This window comes from Bactrocera dorsalis, chromosome 5, assembly GCF_023373825.1.
Source record: "Bactrocera dorsalis isolate Fly_Bdor chromosome 5, ASM2337382v1, whole genome shotgun sequence".
Taxonomy (NCBI): domain Eukaryota; kingdom Metazoa; phylum Arthropoda; class Insecta; order Diptera; family Tephritidae; genus Bactrocera; species Bactrocera dorsalis.
In genome coordinates this window covers 13,425,338-13,450,086 of record NC_064307.1, presented here as the reverse complement: position 1 = coordinate 13,450,086, position 24,749 = coordinate 13,425,338, and the positions used below count along the sequence as shown (strand labels likewise).

Here is a 24,749-nt window from a genome sequence, read left to right as displayed (position 1 = left end):
TTTAGATCTATTGCACCCTTTCTTAAATCACAAATGCTGCCCTAGCCCCTTCATATTCATAAAGACTAATTTACTGCTAAGTGCTAGTGAGGCGATGTGATCCTTTGCTATTCATCTGATGCCAGCACGACGATGTTATTTTTAATGTTAACGTCATTAAAAGCGGTGCATCGATGACTAGACAAGACAAGACGACAAGAGGATAGTTTTCGATGCCATAAACATGATAGAAAGTGACGAGACATTGTTGTGGTGAAATATTCATCAATTTTCTGCAAAGAAATTCAGTTTATTACGACAAATTCTTTCTTTGCCGAAATATTAACCCGTTTCATACCCGAAATATTAACCAAAATGTGTTAAGTCAATTTATACTTAGAATATGTTGAGATTCTCTAATATCTCTCCGATGCCATCAAGCCGATATTCAAGCACTATTTCTTAAACTTTTTCGATGATATCATCATAAACTGAGGTGGATAGATGGTGGAAACATTCAAGACCTTTCCTGAATGTTATTTGGAACTCATACGCTTGTGTTCGTGATGAAGTAGGCTCCCCAAAACACTTCTACAACACTTTAAACGATTCAGTAGCTGTGAGGAGATTATAGTTACTTCACGCGACCATAAACGAAATTTGTTTCAATTTTGAATAGCAATTTTAACTCAATCCGGCTCATATTTGATCAGGTGATTTTAATGTTTTACTCTGTTGTGTGTCGATTCGCAGCTTGTTTTTCTGACTAGATAAATTACTTAACGATCCTTACCGTTATTGGAGCACTACGTTGAAACGAAAGTTTACAAAAAGCTCTCGTAGCTTGCGGAAGAGTACCCGAGTTGTAGAAGTAAGTTTCGCCGACTTTTAAACCCCTTTGCCTTCTAAGTCTTAGCGAGTTTTTCTTCTTTTTCTTCTTTTCAATGTGAATGTCAAACATATACATATGTATGTCTACTGTGGCACCCAGTTTGAAAACTCCTTTTTTAGGATATTATATGACTATGAAAAAAATACCCTATACATCCGAGCCGATAGCTAATTTATTACAGAAAAGCTATATTTTTTCCAAAATCGATCATTTTCATATTTCACAACGGTAAGCTCTTAAGAATTGTTTTAAGATTCTTGCTTACGTTTTCACTTGTGGAACGCACATACCTTTTTTGAAAAAGAGTTATTGCTATGAATCGAAACCTAGCAGAACCTGTTGGTCCAAAAGCTCTGGTATGTACGATGATACACAGAATACTAGCAAAGACTTGATGCCCATAGATAGTCAGAAGTAATGAAAAAATGTATCATGCATTATTATAGTGAGACCTTAACTGAAACTCAAATATATATTTTCGCTCTACAAGTAAAATCTGGATACCCTAAGCTTACACTTTCTGTATTGAACTTTAATGCAACCTTTTGTTAAGTAAAATCTAAAGTTTTCGAAAGCTAAGGTCAACCAGTTTTAGGTCATTTTCCATAAACCGGAATGCTCTACGTTCCATCATTTCCCAATCATTCTCGAAATCAAAGATTACGAATCCGCAAGGACGATTATAGGTTTTCTGGTTAATGGCACCACCTTCGCTCGCTATATAAGGTATGTATCTTTATAAGTCGATGAAATCTATGAAAAAATAATAAATAGTCAGTTTTTGATCCACTCTCGGACGGTCGTAATATCATACTACGGTTTGCCAATAATTAACGCCACGCTTCTCCACGAAATATTCGCCAAATCGTAAGTTCAGCTTCATTAGCTCATTGCTTATTCGGCGCCCCGTTGTTGCTCGGCCAGAGTTGCCAACGCGCCGGCGAACGCTTGTAATTGCTTGTAAGCGACGCTAACACGCTGAGCGCGCAGTGCGTATCAAATGTAACATGCCCGCAAATACAATGGCAACAACAAAAGCAATATAGCGCGCAATATCAATTGCAGCAAAAACATTAGCGAACACGAATACCGACCTCCAAGCGGGTCTACGAAAGAGTCACTCTACGAATGCCCGGCGCTGGGCTGAAACGCGCCTGTGGCTAAGGCAAGTACGTGTGTGTGTGTGTATGTGCGACAACCATGTAAAATACAGGTGCGCATGCGCGCGCACTCAAGCCAACGCCAACTAATGCAACCATAAAAACAACACCAATAATAGCAGCGTATCGTGTTGCCAATTGCAACAATTATTTTTGCCTTATTCGCCCGCCAACAACATTTGTGCAGTTTTAGTTGTTATTGTTGTTGTTGCAGCTGCGTGCGGTAAATGCGTAAATCGTGTTGCAATTTATGCGCCATTGGTTGCCTCACTGTTGCCGCCGCCGCGAAAAAATCCCCACGCGGTGAGTTGCCATTTTAGTAGCGCTCCACTATGAATCATGTTGCCGCTGTGGCGCTCTTGTTGCACCATGCGTATGTGTGTCGGCCGCACGATTTGCATTTAGCGCTGGCGTCACGCGCAGCTAGAAAATTTAAATTAACGCATTATAGTTTTGCGCATGCCTTTTTGCCACTCATTACTGTTGTTGTGTGGCAGCGAGGCACTCCCGCAAAGTAGTACTTTTGGCCGCACGAAAATTGCTTGTTGCCGCCAACAAACCCCATCGACTGTGTGCGCTGTAAATGCGCGCAATTCATCACGCGTCGCCGCTCCCACACTGCGGCGCTTCACCTGCGCGTCTAACGGTTTTGCGCTCTGCTTCCATTCACGTTTATTGGCGCCAGTTGAAATCCACTCTTTTTCCGCAGGTTGCGACTGGCGCACGCGGCTTTGTACCGTAGGCGGTCACAATATCAATTGGAACGTAATATTTTTGGCTGTGTTGTTGTTGCTTTTCTAGCGTTTGCTGCTCGCAAATGCTAACTGACAATGTTGGCGATGATCATCGATCAAACGCTTGCCACTCAGCTGCTGCGGCTGTCGCTTGTTGTCGACATTAAATGCATTTTTGCTTAACGTCAGCGCTTTTGATTTATGAATACCGTTATCTGGTGGTGTAAATGACAAAAGTAATGGCTAGGGATTATAAATAAATCGACAATCATATTTCAATTAAATAATTTGAGGAGTTTGTAGGATTGTCGCACTTATAAACCAAACCTACATATATCTTTTCTAATTTTCTTAAACGTTTTTATAGTTCCAATAATTGGCAGGTGTCAACCACATATTGATATCACTAAGAATCTACCATATATGTAAGTATATGACTAAGCTGAGTGATATTCATCGACTTAAAACCTTTTGTTTCTTTATTTTTTCACTCTGTCTATACCCTCCTGAGATTATTTTAATACGATCTATCTGCCCAACAATCTCGCCACACACTAGTGTAATCTCTTTTTCTTTTCTGGAAAGAAAATTCTCACATGACCAATTAAAGTCAATCTATCATCATAAAATTAAGGAAAGCTTAGCTCGCTGAGGGAAAAGCTCATTATTAAAGTCCATTTAGCTGTGAGTAGCACGAAAGTTGATTAGTCTGTATCAAAGCGCCACCTTGCCACATAAATCCTGAGTAGACAAACGTCGCAAAGATTTTGAGTTTATTTTCAAGAATGGTAAAGCAGAGGAAGTCTTCCTCAAAGGCTAATAAGTTCGTATCTTTGCGAATTTTTCGGGTACGAGTTTCACAAGGAACCCTACATTCTCCGCTAATAAATATTTGTTGAGTATAATCAAAAGTAGACTTAGAATCCACTGCAGTGGAAGTGTCTCTCAAGCAGAGATCACAGTAATTGAAAAAAGACTTTTTGTTCCGATAAAGAGTGTGAACACAACAAGAAACATATTTATATATACAGATAGCCAAACTGCTTTGAAATCACTAAAGTCTCTTACGGTTTCATCAAATATAGGGAAAGAGTGTCTTCATCGGTTAATGGACCTAATATCCTATTTCACGATAAGCTTGCAATGGGTTCCAGAACATAATGATAGTCCCGGTAATTGTGCAGCAGATGAACTAGTCAGAGCAGGCGCCACCCTACAAACATACTTCGGAAGATAGGGAATTTATCTGCCTTTGGCTACTTATAGATATTTAATATTTAGCTGAGTCTTGGTGGAGTCATTAAGGTGCTCAATAAGCATGCAAACGTGTCATGAATAGAATATGGCTTGCATATGCCGACTATTAATATTCAAAAGTTATGACATAACAACGATAGCTGGAGTGCTAACAGGCCAATATTGATGCCAGTATACAACGAAGACCATGTTGTATTATAGAAGCTGTTTAGAACATCTTCTTTGTGGAAGGAAATGAATTGCAGCTATGGGTAGAGGGTTTCTTTGACGGTGCCTACAAAATTACACAGATAAAACTTCATGAGGGGCACAGACCGTTTCAGAGAGCACATAATAGAGCCAGGTGATTTTAGTACCAATGGTTTCACAAGGGGCCTCCTAAAGGCCTAGATGGATTGTCAAACATTCATTCTAACTGCCTACCGACCTTGCAAATACTAGCTGGAAACACAGCCAACTTTACTTTAAATCAATACGGAGACTTTATAGGATTATGGCACAACAAATGCTCGACTAACTTAACACTAGTAGTAAATATAATTCGCGCAGAGCCAGAGCTAATAGACAAAGACGTCAAGTTGTCCTGATTAGTTTTAGATATTTGTGTGTAATACGAGAAAACCCTATTGATTTGATTATGGGCCACATTCGTTGATATCTGGTGAAAGGAATAGTCTTTTGGAGTTAAATTTAAAAAATCTCAGAGAGCACGGCCAAATTTCTAATATCTGAAAATACTCTTCACACGTACTGTCACAACAAAATGAACTTGAATTTTGGGTAGTGTTGACATACGGACTAACAACGTTTTGGACTCAAAGGCACTCATAGCAACTAAGTATTATATTTATGTCAGCTAGGCATCCAGGTCGCCATTAATTGTCTGTCCATGTATTTATGTCTGGTATCGGTCTGTGGGTCCATTGTCATTTTTGTTCTTCAATTTGTTTGATTCTTTTAAGCGGCTCTGACGACTTATGTAATCGCTTAAGTTGATATCAATGGTTCGAAAGCTATTTTTTTTTCAAGCATATAATATTTTAGACATTCTCGAATGACTTTATGTTTACGAGTATAAGATGTCACATCAAAGTTTATTGGCTTTTATGCGAGAAAGATTAAAGAAGGAACTGTGACAAAAATCTCATTGAATTTACTTGGTTGTATGGTAAATAACGATCTTAGTTAGACCATCAACTGGCAGTTTTACGTGTTCATGTCATATGAGCTGTCAACTGTCAGATATCGGGCAGAAATGTACCAATTACAAACTAGTTCAAAATAAAAAATCAAAAACAAGAAAAAACGACAACTTCGGTTCACTGTTGAACTTCTTATAGCATAAAAAGGTATGAAAGATCTTTATATTTTAACTAGTTTCTCATATTGATATCCCATCATCTGTCAACTGTCAAATTTCAATCAGAAATGTAATCACCGTTAATTACGGCTGCATGAAAGCTATAAGGCTCTTTATAGGTTTTTTAACGAATGAAAGTGTACAAAAATTTATTTATCTTGATCTTCTTAGGTCAGTTTGTAGCAGTTAGACTTTACAATGGTCCGATCCGAACAACTTCTTCGGAGATTGTATCATAATCTTTGATAATAATGCTTGCTGATTTTCTTTAAGACATCTCGTCAGATAAAACAGTTTCCTTACAAGAACTAAAATGTTGATAGATCAGTTTATATGGGAGCTGTAAGATAAAGTGGCACAATTTCGTCAGTTTCGACAAATAAGCAAAATCTTAGAGAGAAAAATTGCAAAATTGCAGATCGATATCTCCAAAAATGATTGACTAGTTCGCGAACTACTTCATATTTAGTCCGGGAAATCCCACAATACAAACTAGTGCCTTTTCTACCTAGCTTAATTTCCAACATAGATACTTACATACAAATTTCAAGGCATGCCCTCCCGAGCTCCACAGGTGTTCACTAATTACTTAACTATTTCAACTGCCTTAAAAATAGCCTTAAGCTCTCAACATTCATTTATTTGTCAGCATTCGAGCATTTTAACACGTACAAACGTTTCATTCACTCAATCGTACGAAAATGTGGAAATTAATCGGAATTTATGGAAAATTAAATAAATTCCAAAATATGCAATCATTTGCACGTTCCGCCTGACTACAACTGCACAAGCACAAGCAAAAATGTATGAAATTACTTATGGGTGTGTATGTGTGTGTGTATTGACTTCCATATTGCCCACACTAATGATGCAGATGTTGTGGCAATTATTTTGACTGCAATCCGGTCAACATGTGTGCGCTCGCCGTTTGTGCCAATTTCCTCATTTCAACGCTGACTAAAATTCACTTGGCGACGCCGCGACGCGACGCGGCATTGTAATAACATATTTCGGGACGCGAATTATTCTGAGCGGCAAAATAAACAAATTTCCCAGCAAATTTATTGAAAAATCATAAAATTATACGAGTAAATAAATTAAATGGCAGTAAAAATGTTGCCAAGAATCGATATTAAACGCTCTGTTCGTTTTGGCAATCATATCCAATAAACTTGCAACATAATAAATGTTATAGGTAAATCATCAGCACGCCACCAAAAGTCAGGCAGACGCTCGTAAATGCATTTCCTTTGGTTTTCTACGTATTTTTATTCGCGCAAAAGCTCATCTGCTCAGCTCATCTTCATTGGTCCCGATCGCTCGTTGCAGCTGCAATATTGTGCAATTAACAACAACATGTCTTCCCTGCTGTGATTTGTGGGTGGTGAAGCAACAAGCTCTTCATCAAGTCGTTGTCTGCTCAGAAATGTTGAGACTACACCGAATCGCTTGTGGGAAACTTTGAAGCGTGCAATTTTTGTTAGCAGAGCAGCTCGTAGTTAAGGAAATCATTTTCGTACACAATCAACCTAATTGGATGCTACAAATGGCTGGCAACAATTTCATACTTGTTTTCAGTCAATTTCTTTCCTAATCACCAACAATTTGTGGCGTAGCAGTGAAGATCGGTTCTGGGTAATCTAGGAATACCAGAGGAGAAGTCAGAGAAAGGAATTAGATTTTAACCGCCTTATGAGTATATTTCAGGTGCTAACTCTGCTTGATGAAGTTCAAAAGGTTTTATTGGAGCATCGACCTCATTATTTCCTCTCTCTTCCATTGGAGCATCGATTTCAGGGAAAACTACGAATTTTCCCGACGAGGGATGAATCCATCAGTCAGCATAGACGTCAGCGCAAGCGCCCATCAGAATCAAGGCCATTAAGATCCTGATTATGGTATACTGGAAATTTGCAACGGATTAGTTAGACAAAGCATTGGTGAGACCCGCATTCTGTCCCCTCATTAGTTACAGGTAAGACAGTGACATCTCAACGAAATATCTGACAGGCTAATGCTGTATTCATCTCCATCACGTTAAACCCTGACAGGTCTTCAAGTACGTTCAATGCACGTTGCCATCAATTCACAGGTTCAGTTGAATAGTCTTCGAACCTGGCTCTGAACATAAGCTCTCATAAGTACTTGTGCCAACCTTCAGATGGTCTCCGTGCTTGCATAGATAACCAAGGGGTTCATATAGAGCAATTGGCACAACAGGTGTAGATAGCGGTTCTAATCGGAGCGTACTGTCTTGAAATGAATACATCAAAACAACCAAATCACTAAGAAAAACAACAAAACGAAATAAAAACTCATCAAAAGAAAGACGGCCAAGATGAGGAATACAGTTTTCCGTAGAAGAAGTACGATACTTACTCTCCTGTACAAACGATCACACCAAATCAAGCGGACACAGCAGAATAATAGTCAGTATCAAGGGAAATACTGTCCAAACAAACAGGATTCGCAAAGCAAACAGAAGTGGGGAGCACTGGCGATGGCAAAACAGAAGAATGTCAGCATAGATATCTAGAATGGGACGGCAAAATTATACGAACTTTTTGAGGTAATCATGAGTTACCGTAATTATTTGCTTCGCAGAAGAACTAAGACGGGAACATTTAAACAAATGTATCACGACCCCAGAACCAACAACCTTGAAACGACGTGAGGTCACGAAAAGAAAAGAACGATCAGAGGAAAAAAGTTGAATCTAAAAGACAAAAGAAGCCTTACAAAGATGGAGGAAGTGTAACAGAAATACCTAAACATATAGAGAAAGTCCACATGTGAGGAACACAGCTGCATATTCCAGAATAAATATTAAGGAGCAAAAAGCAATAGCCACGCTGATGTCTTAAAAAACATTCGAAGCGAGGTGAATCCAAAATAAGTCGAGATAAAGATCAAAGGAATGCGCAAAACAAAAGCCGGGGCGGTACTATTAGAGCTGGCAAAGGAGACAGACTAAAAAGCCGGCTTCTAAGAGGCATACAAAATCACCCTTCAAGAATAGTATAGAGGATCATCTTAGGTTTTGTAACACAAGCAACACAGAGTATTCCACAAATGTTACTTAAGAGTAGTGTTGATGATAGGTAGATCAAAAAGCTCCTACTGCAAGACAAGCGGGATCTTAATAACATCGTAAGGGTCATCACAGAATACCTACACTTAAGATGAAACCTTCAGAAAATAGGGAAAGTGGATTCGGCAGAAGGCAGAGCATGGGTAGAGAATGATGCAACGCTGGAACTTTATCTGTGCAAATGTCCACTCTTCAGCCACTTGAGAAGGAGCATATTCCACGGCTAAGAAGACTCCTACTTAAGCGACGTTGGGCAACTGGGATGGAAAGGATTCAAGTCTTTAACCAAATCCACTAAGTTGCTGCATAAGGATTAAATTAGTTACCACCAGAGAACGCAATAGGCTTAATGATGCGACAAGCTCGGCCACCAGCGGTCCCTGTTCCCACGACAGTCGGATCTACTTAACCGGAACAGACCCAAATTTTTTATCCGGTCAAGGACTGTCAACTCGGCGGAATTCTGCGGCTACAACAACAAAGGCTCCCTTTTCAACCAACCAACCGACCAATGAAAAGTTGCTAAATACAGTTAATCAGAAAATATATAGAATAGAAATATAAACGGTGCATACATACCTACCAGTTTCTATAAAAAAGGTTGTATTAATCTCGCTTACAACAACAATCCAACACAGCTTGTCTCATTGCTCCCTCACACTAATCATTTCATGATCGATGATTAGCATAAAAAAGTCACCGTAATTTATGTGTAACATGTTTGCTGTCGCTGTTGTTGTTGCGGCTGCTATTATTGCTGTTGCTTGTCTCACCATTGTCAATCACAACCCCTTGTCATGTCATATTTCCTCATGTCTGACCAGCGAAATGCAAATATCACGTCATCCATGTCAGCGGCGCGCTGTCGACCTGTGCCTGATCTTACAAGCTGGGGGACCTATATACATATAGACGTACTTGTTCACACATACATACAGCTGTGTTCATTGAAATAGCAGTGCAAGAGAAGTGAAAATATATAACGGTTTTTTGGCATATTCCTTTTTGTTAATTGATCGCTTGCACATTGTTTTTGTAAAATGGAATACAGAGAATAGAAAAAAGTGAAAACCCCGTTAGATTTGATGTGTTTGGTGCTTTTTTTTAATATTTTTGCGAAAATCCACCACTTTTTGGCTGTTCACTGAAATAGCAGTTTTTAATTTTTCTCAACGAAAAGTGCCGATAAAAATTTTAAATTTGTGAATAGTGAGTAAAATTAAGTTTATTATTGTAATTTAAATGACAATAGACTATAACAATGAAAAAATTTAAATTTTAGTGGGTACAGGACCCCACTGCTTCAAGGACGATAGGCTTTTGATTGTTGAGCTTAGAGAGGATAGGAAAACATACAAAGAAATACAAAGCCGTTTAAAAAGTTCTGCCAAGATGGTATACAATGCCATAAATTATGAATTGAAGCCCGAAAAACGTGATACCCTACGCAAAACTACAAATTTGGAGAACCCTCGCATAGTGCGCTTCAGCAAAAACAATCCTTTTGCGTCCTCTAGGGAAATAAAAGCAGAGTTGAAGTTGGAGATCAGTGACGTAACCATTCGACGACGACTGCTAAAGGAAAATTTGAATGTGCGAAGCCCACGAAAGGTGCCTTTACTTAGTCAAAGACATACCAAAGTCCGATTTGAGTTTGCCAAAAGCCATTTGAACTGGCCAATATCAAAATGGCGCAATATCCTTTGGACAGATGAGTCCAAAATGGTCTTGTTTTGTGGAGCAGGCTCTAGACAGTATGTCCGTCGACCTCCAAGCACGAAGTATATTCCAGATTATACTTCAGATTATGCGGTCAAGACAGTAAAGCACGGTGGCTTTAAAATTTTGATATGGGCCGTTTTTTCCTATAGCGGTGTGGGCCCAATACATATGTTCAATGGGATCATGGATTAAAATGTGTACGTGGAGATATTAAGGAACGTTATGCTGACATGTGCCAGGTGGAATATGCCCTTAAAATGGACATTCCAGCAGGATAACGATCCAAAACAGACCAGAAAATTGGCTAAAAATTGGCTTAGCCAAGAAAAAATCGTGTTGATGCCATGGCCAGCTCTATCCCCGGATTTAAACCCCATAGAAAACTTATGAGGACACGTCAAACGCTTTGTTCCAAAACAATCCCCGTCTTCTAAGCCGCAGCTTTGGCATGTTGTTCAAGAGGCATGGGCGCAGATTCCTCTTAAGCGTTGTCAGGACTTGGTTGACTCCATACCTCGTAGGTGCGAGGCTGTAATTGCCAATAAAGGATACACAACAATGTATTAGGACAATTCTAAAATATTATTTAGTATAACAAAGTTAATTAATGAGTTATGTTGATTTTTTTAATATTTTTCGTTAACACTGCTATTTCACTGAACAGCACAAATTAGCGCTTTTATTTTATTATTCATTCATACTTAAAAAAAATAGAATAAATTAGCACAAAATAAGTTTTAGGTCATGTAAAAATAAATAATTTATCTCTTCTAAAACATTTTATGTCTCATATTGGTCTTTATAATAGAATTTGTCCATCTAGAACATACAGGTCATGCACTGCTATTTCAATGAACACAGCTGTACATACATACATATGTGCATTTTATGCATACAGCTTTATTTACATACATATTTGATCGTGCTCACGCTGTCGCTGCCCAGCTGTTTTGATGATATGAAAATCTTTGTCATGTCAACATGACAATCCCAGCTTGTTGATGTCTGAATTTTTCAACAACTTCGTACTTTTTTATGTAAATATGTGCATGCGTACAGGTATGTCAGATATGAAGTGTCTGCCGTGGTGCAGCAAGCAGGAAGGCAGACAATAATTGATTTGTGGTTGCAACTTTGACAAGATCAACGCAAGATCGTTGAGTAATAAGCTTAAGATGCACAAAAGCATAGAAAGTTTCACTAACTTTGATTTATGTATACATATCTCATACATATAAATATGTATGTATTTAAGATATTTTACATAACTACTTGGCAATACATTGCAATTCTTTCAATAGCTCAGTGGAAAAGGCGCACGTGTCGGTTCAGTAATGCAATGTCCAGTAGTAAATGTGGCAAATAGTAATCGTCATATTGTAATTGTCGGACAGCCGTCGGATTCATTAACTGCCATGACATGACACTTCGAATAACTGTAGTGTATTGACAGTAGCAGGGCAGCCAATGACAGCAGCAGCGATACAACAATAAATGTTGTGTTATTTCCGTAAATGATTGCTTGCCGATTGGTAATTTCATTTTCAATTCCACAGATCGTCATTTGTGGATAATTTATGGATCTATTAAAATATTCATTTGACGGTATTTCTCTGTACCCAAGCGCCGTTAGTTGTGGCTCGGGTTAGCTTAATAATACTGACATTGTTGCTAATACGAGGGCTGTCCGATAAATAACCGACCTCAACGTGAAGCTAGCGGCACATCTGAAAAAAAAGTTTTTACTTCAAATTGTGCATATTATAATAGCTACTCGCCAAATTTCAGAAATTTATCTTGCGCAATTATCTGTTGACAGTCGTTTTTGTGAGTCTATTTCGGTGATTTCCCCAAAATGGAAAGAATTGAATATCGAGCTGTAATTAAATTTTTATTTTTGAAAGGCAATACGCCTTCACAAATCAAAGATGAGTTGGACTCTGTGTATGGTGACTCTGCACCATCGTTTACCACCGTAAAATTTTGGGCAGCTGAATTTAAACGTGGTCGCAGGAGCTTGGAAGATGATGAACGTCCTGGGCGTCCAAAAACTGTAACCACTAACGATAACATCGCTAAAGTTCATCAATTGGTACTAGATGACCGCCGGATTAAAGTTAGGGAAATAGCTGAGATTATGAAGATGTCAAAAGAAACTGTTTGTCACATATTAAACCAAGATTTGGGCATGAGAAAGCTGTCCGCGCGTTGGGTGCCGCGTTTGCTTACGCTAGACCACAAACGTGCGCGCATGAACATTTCCAGCGCTCTGTTGGCTCAGTTTAGAGGCAATAAGACCGAGTTTTGGCGCCGATTGATAACTGTAGACGAAACTTGGATTCATCATTATACGCCCGAAACAAAAAACCAATCTAAACAGTGGATTGAAAAGGGGGAACCAGCCCCAAAAAAACCTAAAGCTGTGTATTCGGCTGGGAAAGTGATGGCGAGTGTTTTTTGGGACAGCCATGGAATTATTTTTATCGACTATCTTGAAAAGGAAAAACTATAACAGGAGCATACTACGCATCATTGTTGGACAAGCTAAATTTCGAAAAATCGGCCACATTTGCAAAAAAAGAAAGTCTTGTTCCACCAAGACAACGCACCATCTCACACCTCAACAGTCGCCATGGCAAAAATCCACGAATTGCGGTTCGAACTGCTTGACCATCCACCTTATTCACCGGATCTAGCACCAAGTGACTTTTTTTGTTTTCTCAACTTAAAACTGCCCTCGGCGGCCAGAAATTTTCGTCAAATGAGGAGGCAATCTCTTTCGAGAACTCGTATTTTGCAGACAAAGACGCCAAGTACTATTTGGAAGGGTTGCAGAGATGGGAGCATCGCTGGGAGAAGTGTGTGGAGTTACAAGGAGACTATGTCGAAAAAAAAAAAAAATTTTGAAAAAGTCGCGTGCATCATGGTTAGGTCGGTTATTTATCGGACAGCTCTCGTATTGTTATGGAAAATATTCTTGAAGTTCAAAACGAGTAAGGAAAGGCAAAGGCCAAAAGACTGGAGTCGAACATTCCAAACCCTTGTAATTTTGGATTTCGCCGTACCGATGGTTAGTAAATATTTTCATATTTTCATTTACGGAATGAGAGTAGACGCGTCACAGAATGGAATGTCCTCTTCCCACTTATCTGGATCATGTTTATCGAAGATGTTCTGGAAATGCTAAAGGAAGTCGGCTGCCGGATGATTGCTCAGGCGAACGACTTAGCTGTCATGGTTGAGAAAAAAACTTCGGATAATGTGTGCGAACTAACTCAGAGACACCTTACCTTATGAATCCTAAGCTTGTAAGTTTTTTTACGGATACGGGAGGAGTTCGAGGAGGAGTACACTGCCAGAAGTAGCCATGAGCTCCAGTTTTAAGCTTCCTGACCACTGCAGCGTCTTTCAAGCGATAGAATATACGACTCTAGAACGCTAACCTCTTCAGAGTGGTGACTATTCACACCGATAATATGGCAGTTGTATTAGACTCGAGATCGCTGAATGTGCACTCAAGACTAGTCAAAGGATGTTTAGACTTCGTCTGGCATTAAGTTACATGGTTTGATTACTTTGCCAAAGCGTTATTACAAGAAACTTCCAGGCTGAAGAATTTACCTACTTTGGTCTCACAAACTGCAAAATAGGAATGGATAGAGACTCTATTGGCATCTTACGGTTCACTACTAGATTATTGAACTTTAGAGCAGGCCAACAGGCGTTGGTCAAACTAGCTGCGAGCAGTCACAAGAACCTTCTGACCAAGAGTAAATCGTAAGTGAAATCTTCGCTCTGAGCAAGGTCCATATTTTAGTGGTCGTAGAAGGTCTAACTGGATACTATCCATTAGGGACGCATACGGCAAGATTTAAAATTGTATCGGTTGCTAGTTGCATCGGCTGCTTGGAAGATGATGAAATAGAATCCCCTCAACACTTTCTAAGGGAATTTCCCTCTTTAAGGCTAAAATACCTAGAGTCTTATACTTTTAGATTTCATTGCATTGTCAATAACTGATATTCAACTAGTTTTTTTCATCTGGTTTTTCAAAGACTGCGCATAACAATCTATGTAAGTCTGATCGACCGTCATCTTGAGCGATCAGCCATTTAAGGTAACCTAACCAGATGTCTTCTAAATTTCATTAAGAGACCTCATAGTTTAACTGATATATTCGGTTTGCAGTCACCCACAGATACATATTGTATATACTTATCATCAGTCAAAGTTTTTTCATATACTCTTAACATACTTCACCGCTTTGAGTTCACAACAGACAGTAGAAGCATACAATCTGCAGTGCTTGCAAAACTTTCAAGCTCTTCGTACGCTAGTTAACACATACATATAAACATACACATGGGTAGGTACATACATATATTAATAAATAGCTAGTAATACTTTGATCGTCTGACTGCCGAGCCTTCTTCTAGTTAGAGTACATAAATATGTACATACATATATCGTTCCAAATAAACTTAAATGTTCACTCTCTCTCGCCATTACTCTGAAGCAATTAATAAAGTGCTTGGTTCTACTCGCAGACATATTCGCCAAATGGTAATCACTATCTCCCAGCTTTCACGTTTTTGCCCACTTTTGCTCCAGCAAACATGTTTTTGTTGTTTTTGCGCTCTTACTCTCTGCCAACCTTCGAAGTTTGGCGGCAGTTACTCATCTGCGCGAGTATGTCAGTTTGTATGCATGTAGGTACATTAGGCGTGTCTATAAAAAATGAGACGCGGAATTACGATGGCTTATCGATCACGTATCGGCTATTATAAAAATCGACTGCTTACAATTTTTTATACTACGAATATAAACATGAAGCTTTGACACAATATGAAGCTTTAGTTAATGACCACTTCTACATAATTAACTCAAAACTTCGATTTTCGAGTTAAGAAGGTCTTGCAGTAAGCAAGCTACATATACATACATACAGACTTCCATAAATATGTATATCGCTTATCCACGTGTGTTCTTTTATCAGATGGTATCACGCATTTCTTTCGCTCCAGATATTTTTACACCTACATATTTATTTATATGGCGAGAATGACGACAATAATACAATATAATAATATTTCAACACATACATACATACTTATACTATAAGTATGTATACTTGTGCGTGAGTGTGTAAAAATTGTGCACGTTTATAAATATTTTACATTGTAAAGGTCAACGACTGGTAGTATTATTATAAAAGTGCTAAATTTGGCCAAATGTACACATACACACGTACACATATTAGGGTGGTTTAAAACAAAATATTTTTTTTTATTTTAGTACCTTAAAAAAATAGCTTCTCTAGAAGTATCTAATAAAAATCTCTCCAAGTATGAGCTGTTAATTGTAACGTGAAGGTTCTCCGCTTACAGTATTACATTTTTTTTCTTATTATCAAATAGAAAGATTTATTTCTCGATTCCATTTACTTGAAAAAATATCACGTTTGATAGATTTCGCAGAAAATTACATTCTCTACAAAGTGGATACTTGGAGAGATTTTCGCAGAGGTACAACCTATTTTCAGTATCTAAGAACTAAGCGAAAAAAAAATATTTTTTGGCCCACCTTAATATGAACATATATGTATATTTATCGATCTTTCTCCTGTCTCTTCTTTAAAGCAATGAATACAACCCATGAGTCGTTAAATTATTCGTAGATATATTTTGATCGATAAACTTTATGCCATAGGGGTCCAATATCGGTTGTTCCCGCAAATCAAGTCTTTTTTGGCGGGAAAAAGATATGTGGAAAATCAGATGGATATTTCAAACACTAAGGGACTAGTTCGGGAATATGTAGATAGTTAGACATTCGAACAGACACGGCAAAATCAATTCAGCTTTTACCCTGATCAGTTATACATGTGTATGTATGTATGTATAAGAGTATACTTTATAGAGTTTCCAACGCTTCTTTCTAGGTGTTACCAACTTCGCTCCAAAGTTTTTACCCTGTTAAGGGTATACATACATTTATATGTAGGTATATATGTATGTACAAACCTAAATACCTATAAGTCAAAATTTCCACAAACAAAATAAAAAGCTCCCTTTGATTAAGATTCACCATTCATACATGTATACAAATGTACATACATATGTATTGGACTTTGGCACAAACAAATTAATTAACAATAAAATTTCTACTAACAAAAGCAAACAACAATAAATACACAAACATTGCAGAGCGACAGCTGTGCGCAATATTTGACAGCCAGTGAAGATGACACAGTCTAAAGTGCGTATATATAACTGTAAATATGTATGTATGTAGCTGCAAATATTTGCATTGCTAAATTCGCATCGCTTGTCAGCCACCTATACATATACATATAAATATATATATGTACATATACTATATATGTGTACATATGTATAAGAATCTCTCTGCAGTCTCGCTGGATATCTGATTGCCGTTGTTATTGCCAATGTTCTGTTTACTCAATTGTTCTCATTTTTGGCTCTTTTACTTTTATTAACGACGGTCTTTGCCTTTCAGCCTGCCTTCCTTCCTGCCTGCTTGCTTCCCGGCCTATCAGCTGGGCTGCCTGTCTGCCTGTTTGCACGGGTACAAAATTTCTTTACTCCTTTGTTTTTGTTTTTATTGCTTATTGCTCGCTCTCTGTAGCTCTCCTGTGAGCGCCACATTTCACTTGGTTGTGTACGACTTTCGTTGTTATTATCGTGTGCGCTTCGTATTTTTCGTTATAACGATACGAAATCGCGCGCCGGTGTGTGACATCACGTTACGACAAGTTTTTAGTAACGCGAAAAATGCCAAACGATTTGGATGTACGTCGCTTGATTGAAGAGGTGAAGGCGCGCCCCATTATTTGGGATGTGCGCTACGGGGAGTATAAGGATAGGACGAATACGCCGCAAAAGTGGGCCGAAATCGCTGCAAGTCTGGGTGTCGATGGTGAGTAGCCATATATTCCAGTGAATATATGTACATACATACATATAAAAGTCCTAATAATCACGTGCTAGTATCAACACTTGTATACATATGTACCTATGTATGTACATTGTATGGATTATGGTAAAATTTCGTCAAGCAAGTACAGTTGTGCATGCTTGAAGACGAAAGTAAGCCAGTTCATTCACACGCTTTCATGCATATATGTACATATGTGTGTATGTACGTACATATGTATATACTATCTCTACTTGCGTATGAAAATGAGCGAAAGAAGTGAATGCGTGAAAGCTAAAAAAAGCGCTGATATTCGGTTTGGCATGCAAAAAAACACAAAAAAACAATTAATTCAATTTATTTGGATTTTCTGGCCACAGTTAATTGCTTTCTGTTTTGTTTTGGGCAATTCATGTTTCGCGATCAAAATTATGTATATTTGTATATATGTATGTATGTATTCAGAGTAAATTATGTAGATATGTTTGTATTAATTTTTGGATTTGTCGTAGTCTTGTGTATTTAAAACGTGTCATAACTAAGTGACAGGTGTCTCCGTGGCAACATTATCACCAAATTACTTTATAATTCTGATAATATTTTGGCATTTAACGCATACTCTGACATTAGGGTGGTACTGGTGTATGAAAAAATTTTAAATTTTGAAATAAATATTGCAAAAAAAAATATTTAAAATATTTTATTTACAAGAAAAATGAATAAAATAATATTCTTCACAAATAACAAACACGTTCCTTATAAGAATTTGATATTTTTCGATCAGTCTATATGGCAGCTATATGCTATAAGGATCCGATCTGACTAATTTTTTTTTTGAGATTATATTGTTTTTTTGGACAATAACCCTCACCAAATTTCATGAAGATATCTTTTCAAATCAAAAAGTTTTCCTTACAAGTACTTGTTCTTGGTCGTTCAGTTTGTATGACAGCTATATGCTATGGTGGCCCGATCTGAACAATTTCTCCAGGGATTGTACCGCTATCTTAAAAACTAATCCACGCCGAATTTTGTGAAGATATCTTTTCAAACAAAAAAGTTTTCCTTACAAGGACTTGAGTTTTATGTATAAGTTTGTATGGCAGCTATATGCTACAGTGATCCGATGTGCACAATTTCTTTGGAGATTATACCGTTGGCTTTTCTAATAATCCGTACCAAATTTGGTGAGAATATTTCGTCAAATAAAAAAGTTTTCCATACAAGAATAGGAATTTAATCGGTCGGTTTGTATGGCTACTATATCCTACAGTCGTCCAATATCAGCGATTCCGACAAATGAGCAGGGATTTTAGTAGAAAAGAGCGCGTATAAACTTTCAGAATGATAACTCAAAAACTGAGACAGACAAACCGAGGAAAATGACTAAATTTTATAGGGTCTCCGACGCTTCCCCATAACAACTTTGTGGCGAACAATGAAGTACGCTCTTAAGTTAAGTTGTATTTAATTAAGTCAAATTTATCACAAAGCAATCCTTACACTTAGATATAAATCCTCAATTAATTAATTACATTTTGATCTCATCTCTCCCACCTCGAAAACACACAAAAACAAACAGTCGAGCACTGCAAACGAAAATGGAAGAACCTACGTGATGCCTATCGCGCCGAAGTGCGTCGCAGCGAACGACGCGTTGAGCGACTAAAAGCGAGCGGCAACTACGACAGCTCCATGGATGTGCGCAGCAAATGGGCCTACTTCGATCAGATGAGTTTCATAAATGACAGCCGCCGTCCGCGATATCAATCGTTTACGCACAAGAGCGAAGGCGAGGGCTCGAATGGCTCACACGACGATGCGCCAGGTTTTCACAGCTTTTGCGAAATTAAAATGGAACCACACCACACCACTGACGAAGATGAGTATGAGGACGACGATCAGCTGCTCGAACAATTCGAGAACGCCGCCACACCACAAGCGGTGCGACGTCTCTCCAACTCCATATCCGTTGCGAATGCTGTCGAAGATGCGGCCATAGCCAGCACGAGCAGCAGCCGCTCGCCCAACTGCAAGTGTTCGAATCGTGCCGATGATCAAGTGCATTTTTTGGAGAATTTGGAGCGCGAGGAACAGAGTCTGATGCAGTCGACGCGCATGGATATGACGCGCGACAATAGCGCCAGTCACGTGGGCGATTCGGATTACAATTTCCTCGTTAGCTTTTTGCCGCAAATGAAGCGCATGAGCGAGTTGCAGAACTTGCAATTTCGTGCGAAGATGAGCGAGTTGTTGTTGAACATAATGACGCCGCAGTCGCCGTCAGGGCAATTAGTGTCAACCAGCGCACAGATGATGCAAAGATTTGCGCCACAGCAGCAACAACAACCAATGCAGCAACAACTACAGCAAATACCATATCAACAGCAGCCACCGCAGCAAGCTGTACAACAACAACAACAACCACAAGCGCAACGTGGTGTCATTCAGTGCATGCAGTCGACGCCAGCGCAAGACTTGTTGCAATTACAAAGCGAGCAACTGCAATTGCAACAAGACGACCAACAAATGCCACAACAACAACGACAATCATCATTCACAGCTGCCGATTTAATGGATGCCGATCAGCTGGAGAACAGCAATCTGAGCGCCGCCAGTGAAATGCTCGGCGAAAACTCAAATAATTGGCCGTGAACTCACACGCATGCTCGTACACTCAGCGCAGTGCTTTTCAAACTGTGCACATTCTCTTTGATAATATCATATACATACTTACATATCTAAAAGTTTAAATGTGAAATTTGCATCACAAAGTCAATTTATTTCTTTCAATGTAACTGAAAGTGCCGGGAAATTTTAAATTATTATTTTTTATCTTGATAAATTTAATTTGTTTTTGAAGTGTAACTGTATTTTTGCTCGGTATTTTTTCTTTATATGGCAAGCTTTAATAAAATTTTCGAAACAAAAAATATGATTTTTAATTAACAAGAAAACACGTTCACTAATAGTTTGTATGGCAGCTATATGCTCCAGTGATCCGATTTCAAGAATTTGTTCGGAGGTTTTAGCACTGTTTTGGGCAATAATGCCTGACAAATTTCGTGAAGATATCTCGTCAAAAATAAGTTTTCCACACAAGGACTTGGGTTTGATGTATAAGTTTGTATGACAGATATATGTTATAGTTGTCCGATCTAAGCGATTTCTAGCGAGATTATAGCGACTCCTCAAATAATGATCTATACCAAATTTCATGAAGCTACGTTGTTAAATAAAAGCTTTTTGAACTCAGCTTTTATAGCCAACTATTGCTCTGATAATATAGATCAGTACCTATTCTTATATTATAACCGAAATTGTTACTGTTAAAAATTGTATTATTCTAAAAGGGAAGCCCTCAATAATTATTCTGTTTAATATAAAGAGACCCAAATAAAGCCTAGACCTACTGATACTTAGTAATGCCATATAGAAATTCTGAATAATTTGAGCTGTAGTATTCGTCATATAGGACGACAACGCCTTCTGTCAACTTCAAGAGCGATTTTTTCTAATTTTGATACTTCTTCCATTTCCTTGGACAGCGATGCTCCTAGGAGATGTATGAACGTCTCTCTCATGTCTACTCCGGTGCATGTAGGACTACCGCCCTACAGACTTTTCGAAACCGCGTTTGATTTAGAACTACGAGGGTTTATTTCAGGGCTTTTGCACATAATCTTTCATTCCATCTCACCCTGATCCGTCTGTCAGCCCTTTCGGAAATTTCATTATGTATCGTTTTTAGCGATTATGTTACTTTATCTCCTAAGTTGCTACCTTACCTGCTTTCGTATTCGCAAACACTACCGCTTGGAAGATACTGTAGTATTTCGGAAGCTTAAAGGGTCACCTAAAAACCAGCGCCGAGAAATAAATTCCGGCACCCACACCATCAGCTATTTTTGGTCGTCTGTGTAGATGTTATCAGTTCCACTGGCATACTCCACCCTCTTTTAGTGTGACTTGAAACCATGTATGTTTATAAATAAATTGTGAGGGCATGTGTTCTATTTTATCCGAAGGTTCTGCAATGTCGATTGGAGGTAAATTAGTAACCTTTCTAGTGAAACCTTTTGAGTTGTTATTAGTCAACTGGTTAGTCGGAGCAAAGCAAGCCGCTGTACCTGCTCCAACTGGTTTCTGTATGAGATTTTGACAGCGGTTCACCAAACCAAATCATAAGGCCAGGTGATAGGTCTACGTAGACTATTGCCATCTTCTTATATGCAGAGAGGATACCACGGGCCTTTTTATCTCTCTCTTCCACAATGAGTTTCCCTATCAGTTTGTTTTTCAAGATACTTTGTGTGCTTCTTAATTGTTAGATCAATCCCATTGAGCTTCCACGGTTGCCAAGTCGGAATTTTTCATCTCCTTGTGAAGAGTAGCACATCCGTCTTTTCGACATTTAACTAACCTTTAAGTTAGCTGCTATCGCCTAAGGATGTTTCAGCTCTACAGCGTTGTCCATCACCTTACTACTTGCGACTAGGAACCTCTCCGTCACTATCATAGCTTTGTCGTCTGTATTGGCTATCAGTAAAGATGATCTCCTTTAAATTTTTCGGAAGCCTTCTATAAAGTTCCTATTTGCACCAACCTGACCAATCTGGCTTCATTCTATGCCGCATTAATCCTCCCAAAGAATTATTTGTATTATTTCCAGAATTTCCATTCTTAATCTCACTATCATAGTTTCATTAAAGTTTAAACTCATTGGTATCCCAAGGCCCAATAGACATTTAGCCGAGGTTTTATTAAGCATTCTGGATAACATTTTCCAAACATATTATAAAAAAAATTCCTGTCAGTTCTGAACTACAACTCTCGCCACTTCACCTTCTTCGATAGAATAATAAAATCATGCTTTTTAAGAAAATCCAGTTGGTTCAGCGCAAAGGTGGTCTCCCCTTTCAGTTAATTATTTGTGAACAATGACAATGATAAAACCAGAGCAGTGACAAACAAGGCACACATTCTCTACAAAGAAAACGAAAAACAACAATAAAACATGAGTGGGTCCCTCAGCTGTGCCATGACGAATTGGAATTGACATTGAACCGAGCGCTACATACGAGTACAAGGAATATACCGACACACATATCTGTGAACTTGTAGGTTGGCTTTTGGAGACACAGCAACAAAGACACCACTGCACAGTGACAACAGCAACAACACATGCTTAAAATAAACACTTTGGAGTTTAAGGTGTGTTCTTGAGCTTGACTGAGTACTTTGGCCAAATGACAAAAACAACAAAACAACATGGTTGCAATGGAACAACAAAACAATTGTGGCAAAAAGGAAACGTTTAAAGATCGAAACCTATCAGCACAACAACAACAATGAGGATAAAAAATCTTAACATTTTGACACAACAAAAACACATGTGGGTATAGGTGAGTATTAGACCACATGTACATATGTCCCCCACGACATCGAGCCGCTTGACATGAGCAACATGTAGCTATGCCAGGCTTGTTGTCGGCTAGTTGTCGCTTTGGTTGACACTGACTTCGTTGCCATTGCTGGCTCATATGCTGCTGCTGTTGTTGTTATTGTTGTTGACACTGTGCTGGTGACATTGCCCACTGGCGTTGCGGCGCATTATCCAAGCCTCTCACATGCATGCGGCGAACAGACCCACACATATATTGGGTTACCGTGGAGCCTGCATGGAGCGCTTGTGCCACTATTTAGCGCTGTGAGTGGTTGCGTGTTGTTTACTTGCTGACATTGGCGTAAATATCGTAGAACAATTGCATGTCACAAGGCGAGCGGTCGGTCGGTTGGCTCTATGTCTGGCTGATTGAGTTTGATCGTTAGCATTGTGGGGGTGCAGTTGAAGATCGATCGCAACAGCTGCGCCTGCTGTTGGGGGTAGGCAGTATTGGCAATTACTATGCACCAGAGTTTGAGGCTTGTGCAAGAGTGTGCACCCTGCAGGGAGTTGGGGTATTGAAAGCTAAGTTTGCATATTTATTTTTGTAGCTGGAAAATCGAGGAATCTTTTGAGCGGGTTTTTCAAGTTATGCTTGACTATTCAGTAGTCAAGTATATTTATCTGTAAGTTAAGAGATGTTGAAGTTTTTAAGCTAACTTCAAAGAGAATGAACATTTTATTTAACTTAACTAAGTTTAGCTTAATTCAACTTAAATAAACTTAACTTAACTTAAGCCCTAGCTTGATATAATACAACTCAAGTTAACTTTACTTAAGTTAACTTAACAAACTCTAACTAAAATTAAACACTAATTAACAAAACACAATTGAACTTATCTTTACTTAAATTAACTTAACTTAACTTAACTTTCAACTTAACTTAACTTTCAACTTAACTTAATATAACTTAACTTAACTTAACTTAACTTAACTTAACTTAACTTAACTTGACCTAACTTAACTTAACTTAACTTAATGTAACTTAACTTAACTTAACTTTTAACTTAACTTAACTTAACTTAACTTAACTTAACTTAACTTAACTTAACCTAACTTAACTTAACCTAAGTTAACTTAACTTAAACAGATAACACATCTCAATTCAACTTTATTTAACCTCACTAAACTTAACTTAGCCTACCCTAACTAAACCTAAATACTTACATAACTTAACTTAAACTACCTTATCTAAACTTAAACCTAACTTAACTTTACCCACCTTAACTAAACTCTAACTTAACACAAAATGACATAACCAAATTTAACTTAACATGACCTGACTTAACTTAACTTTACCTTAGCGTAACTTAACTTAGACTAACACAACTTCAAAATATATTTGTATGCATGCACCTGATAAAATAAATTTTCTTGCTCTCACAATATCTTTTATAATAGTCGGTCTCCGTTGGATATCTAAAGTTTCAATCCAATACAAATTTTTCCTACAGGGCATGCACGTCACATGTGTGTATGTGTAAAAAAAAGTGAGTGCGCCGGCTGACAACACCTGGGGGCGCTCGAATTGTTCACCACATTACTGCCAAGTTAGCTTGTTTATTGATTTCTTTGCTTATTTGCGGCGACCAGCTTGCAACAAAAATGCGCCACATTCACCCAACTGCGCACCAACGAACGTGACCACGACCAAGATTTCTGCATTTTTGCGCCGTTTTCAATGTGATTTGTGGAAAAATAAAAATGAAGTATTTTCACTTTTTTCTCGTTTTCCCGTTTTTCCTGCGCCTGCACCTTTAAAAGCGTGCGCATTCCTGGCGGTGCCGCAGACCAAACAAAACCTTTTAATTGATTTTGTGTTACGCACGTGCATTTTGCAACAAACGTCGCACCGCCTTTGCTATGCAACATACAAAAATGCATATGCAACATGCGTAAGTGTGTGTATGTGCATGTGTAACAAACAGATTTGCCACACTTCTTTGAAGGCAAAACATGTATGTATTTATGGTACGTAACTTGTTGATGCCGCATAGTATTCTTGTTGTTGTTGGCTTATTGCATCCGGTTGCCGACAGTTTGGCTTAACTTGGCTCGATTTGGCTTTGCTGCGCCGACACTAGTTGTCGCTGTGCCACCAGTAATTGGCAATTTTCGCACTTTTATGCTAATTCAGCAGCCGTTGCAACAACAATAACACCAACAACCATT

General features: G+C 38.4%; 3 protein-coding genes across 3 annotated transcripts in view; 2 read left to right on the top strand and 1 right to left on the bottom strand.

The window, feature by feature from the left end:
• The window catches only part of LOC105224421 (putative uncharacterized protein DDB_G0271606), a 632,600-nt gene that overhangs the window by 438,277 nt on the left and 169,574 nt on the right, over positions 1-24,749 (bottom strand). The gene's annotated exons all lie outside the window — the stretch shown is intronic.
• Positions 1-24,749, top strand: part of LOC125778985 (uncharacterized) — a 201,931-nt gene that overhangs the window by 135,113 nt on the left and 42,069 nt on the right. The window lies entirely within an intron of this gene.
• Positions 16,774-20,064, top strand: LOC105224431 (uncharacterized protein DDB_G0283357). Its single transcript, XM_011202506.4, has 2 exons — positions 16,774-17,134; positions 18,714-20,064. The coding sequence occupies exons 1-2, from the start codon at positions 16,990-16,992 to the stop codon at positions 19,784-19,786; spliced, it is 1,218 nt and encodes a 405-aa protein (XP_011200808.2). The 5' UTR covers positions 16,774-16,989; the 3' UTR covers positions 19,787-20,064.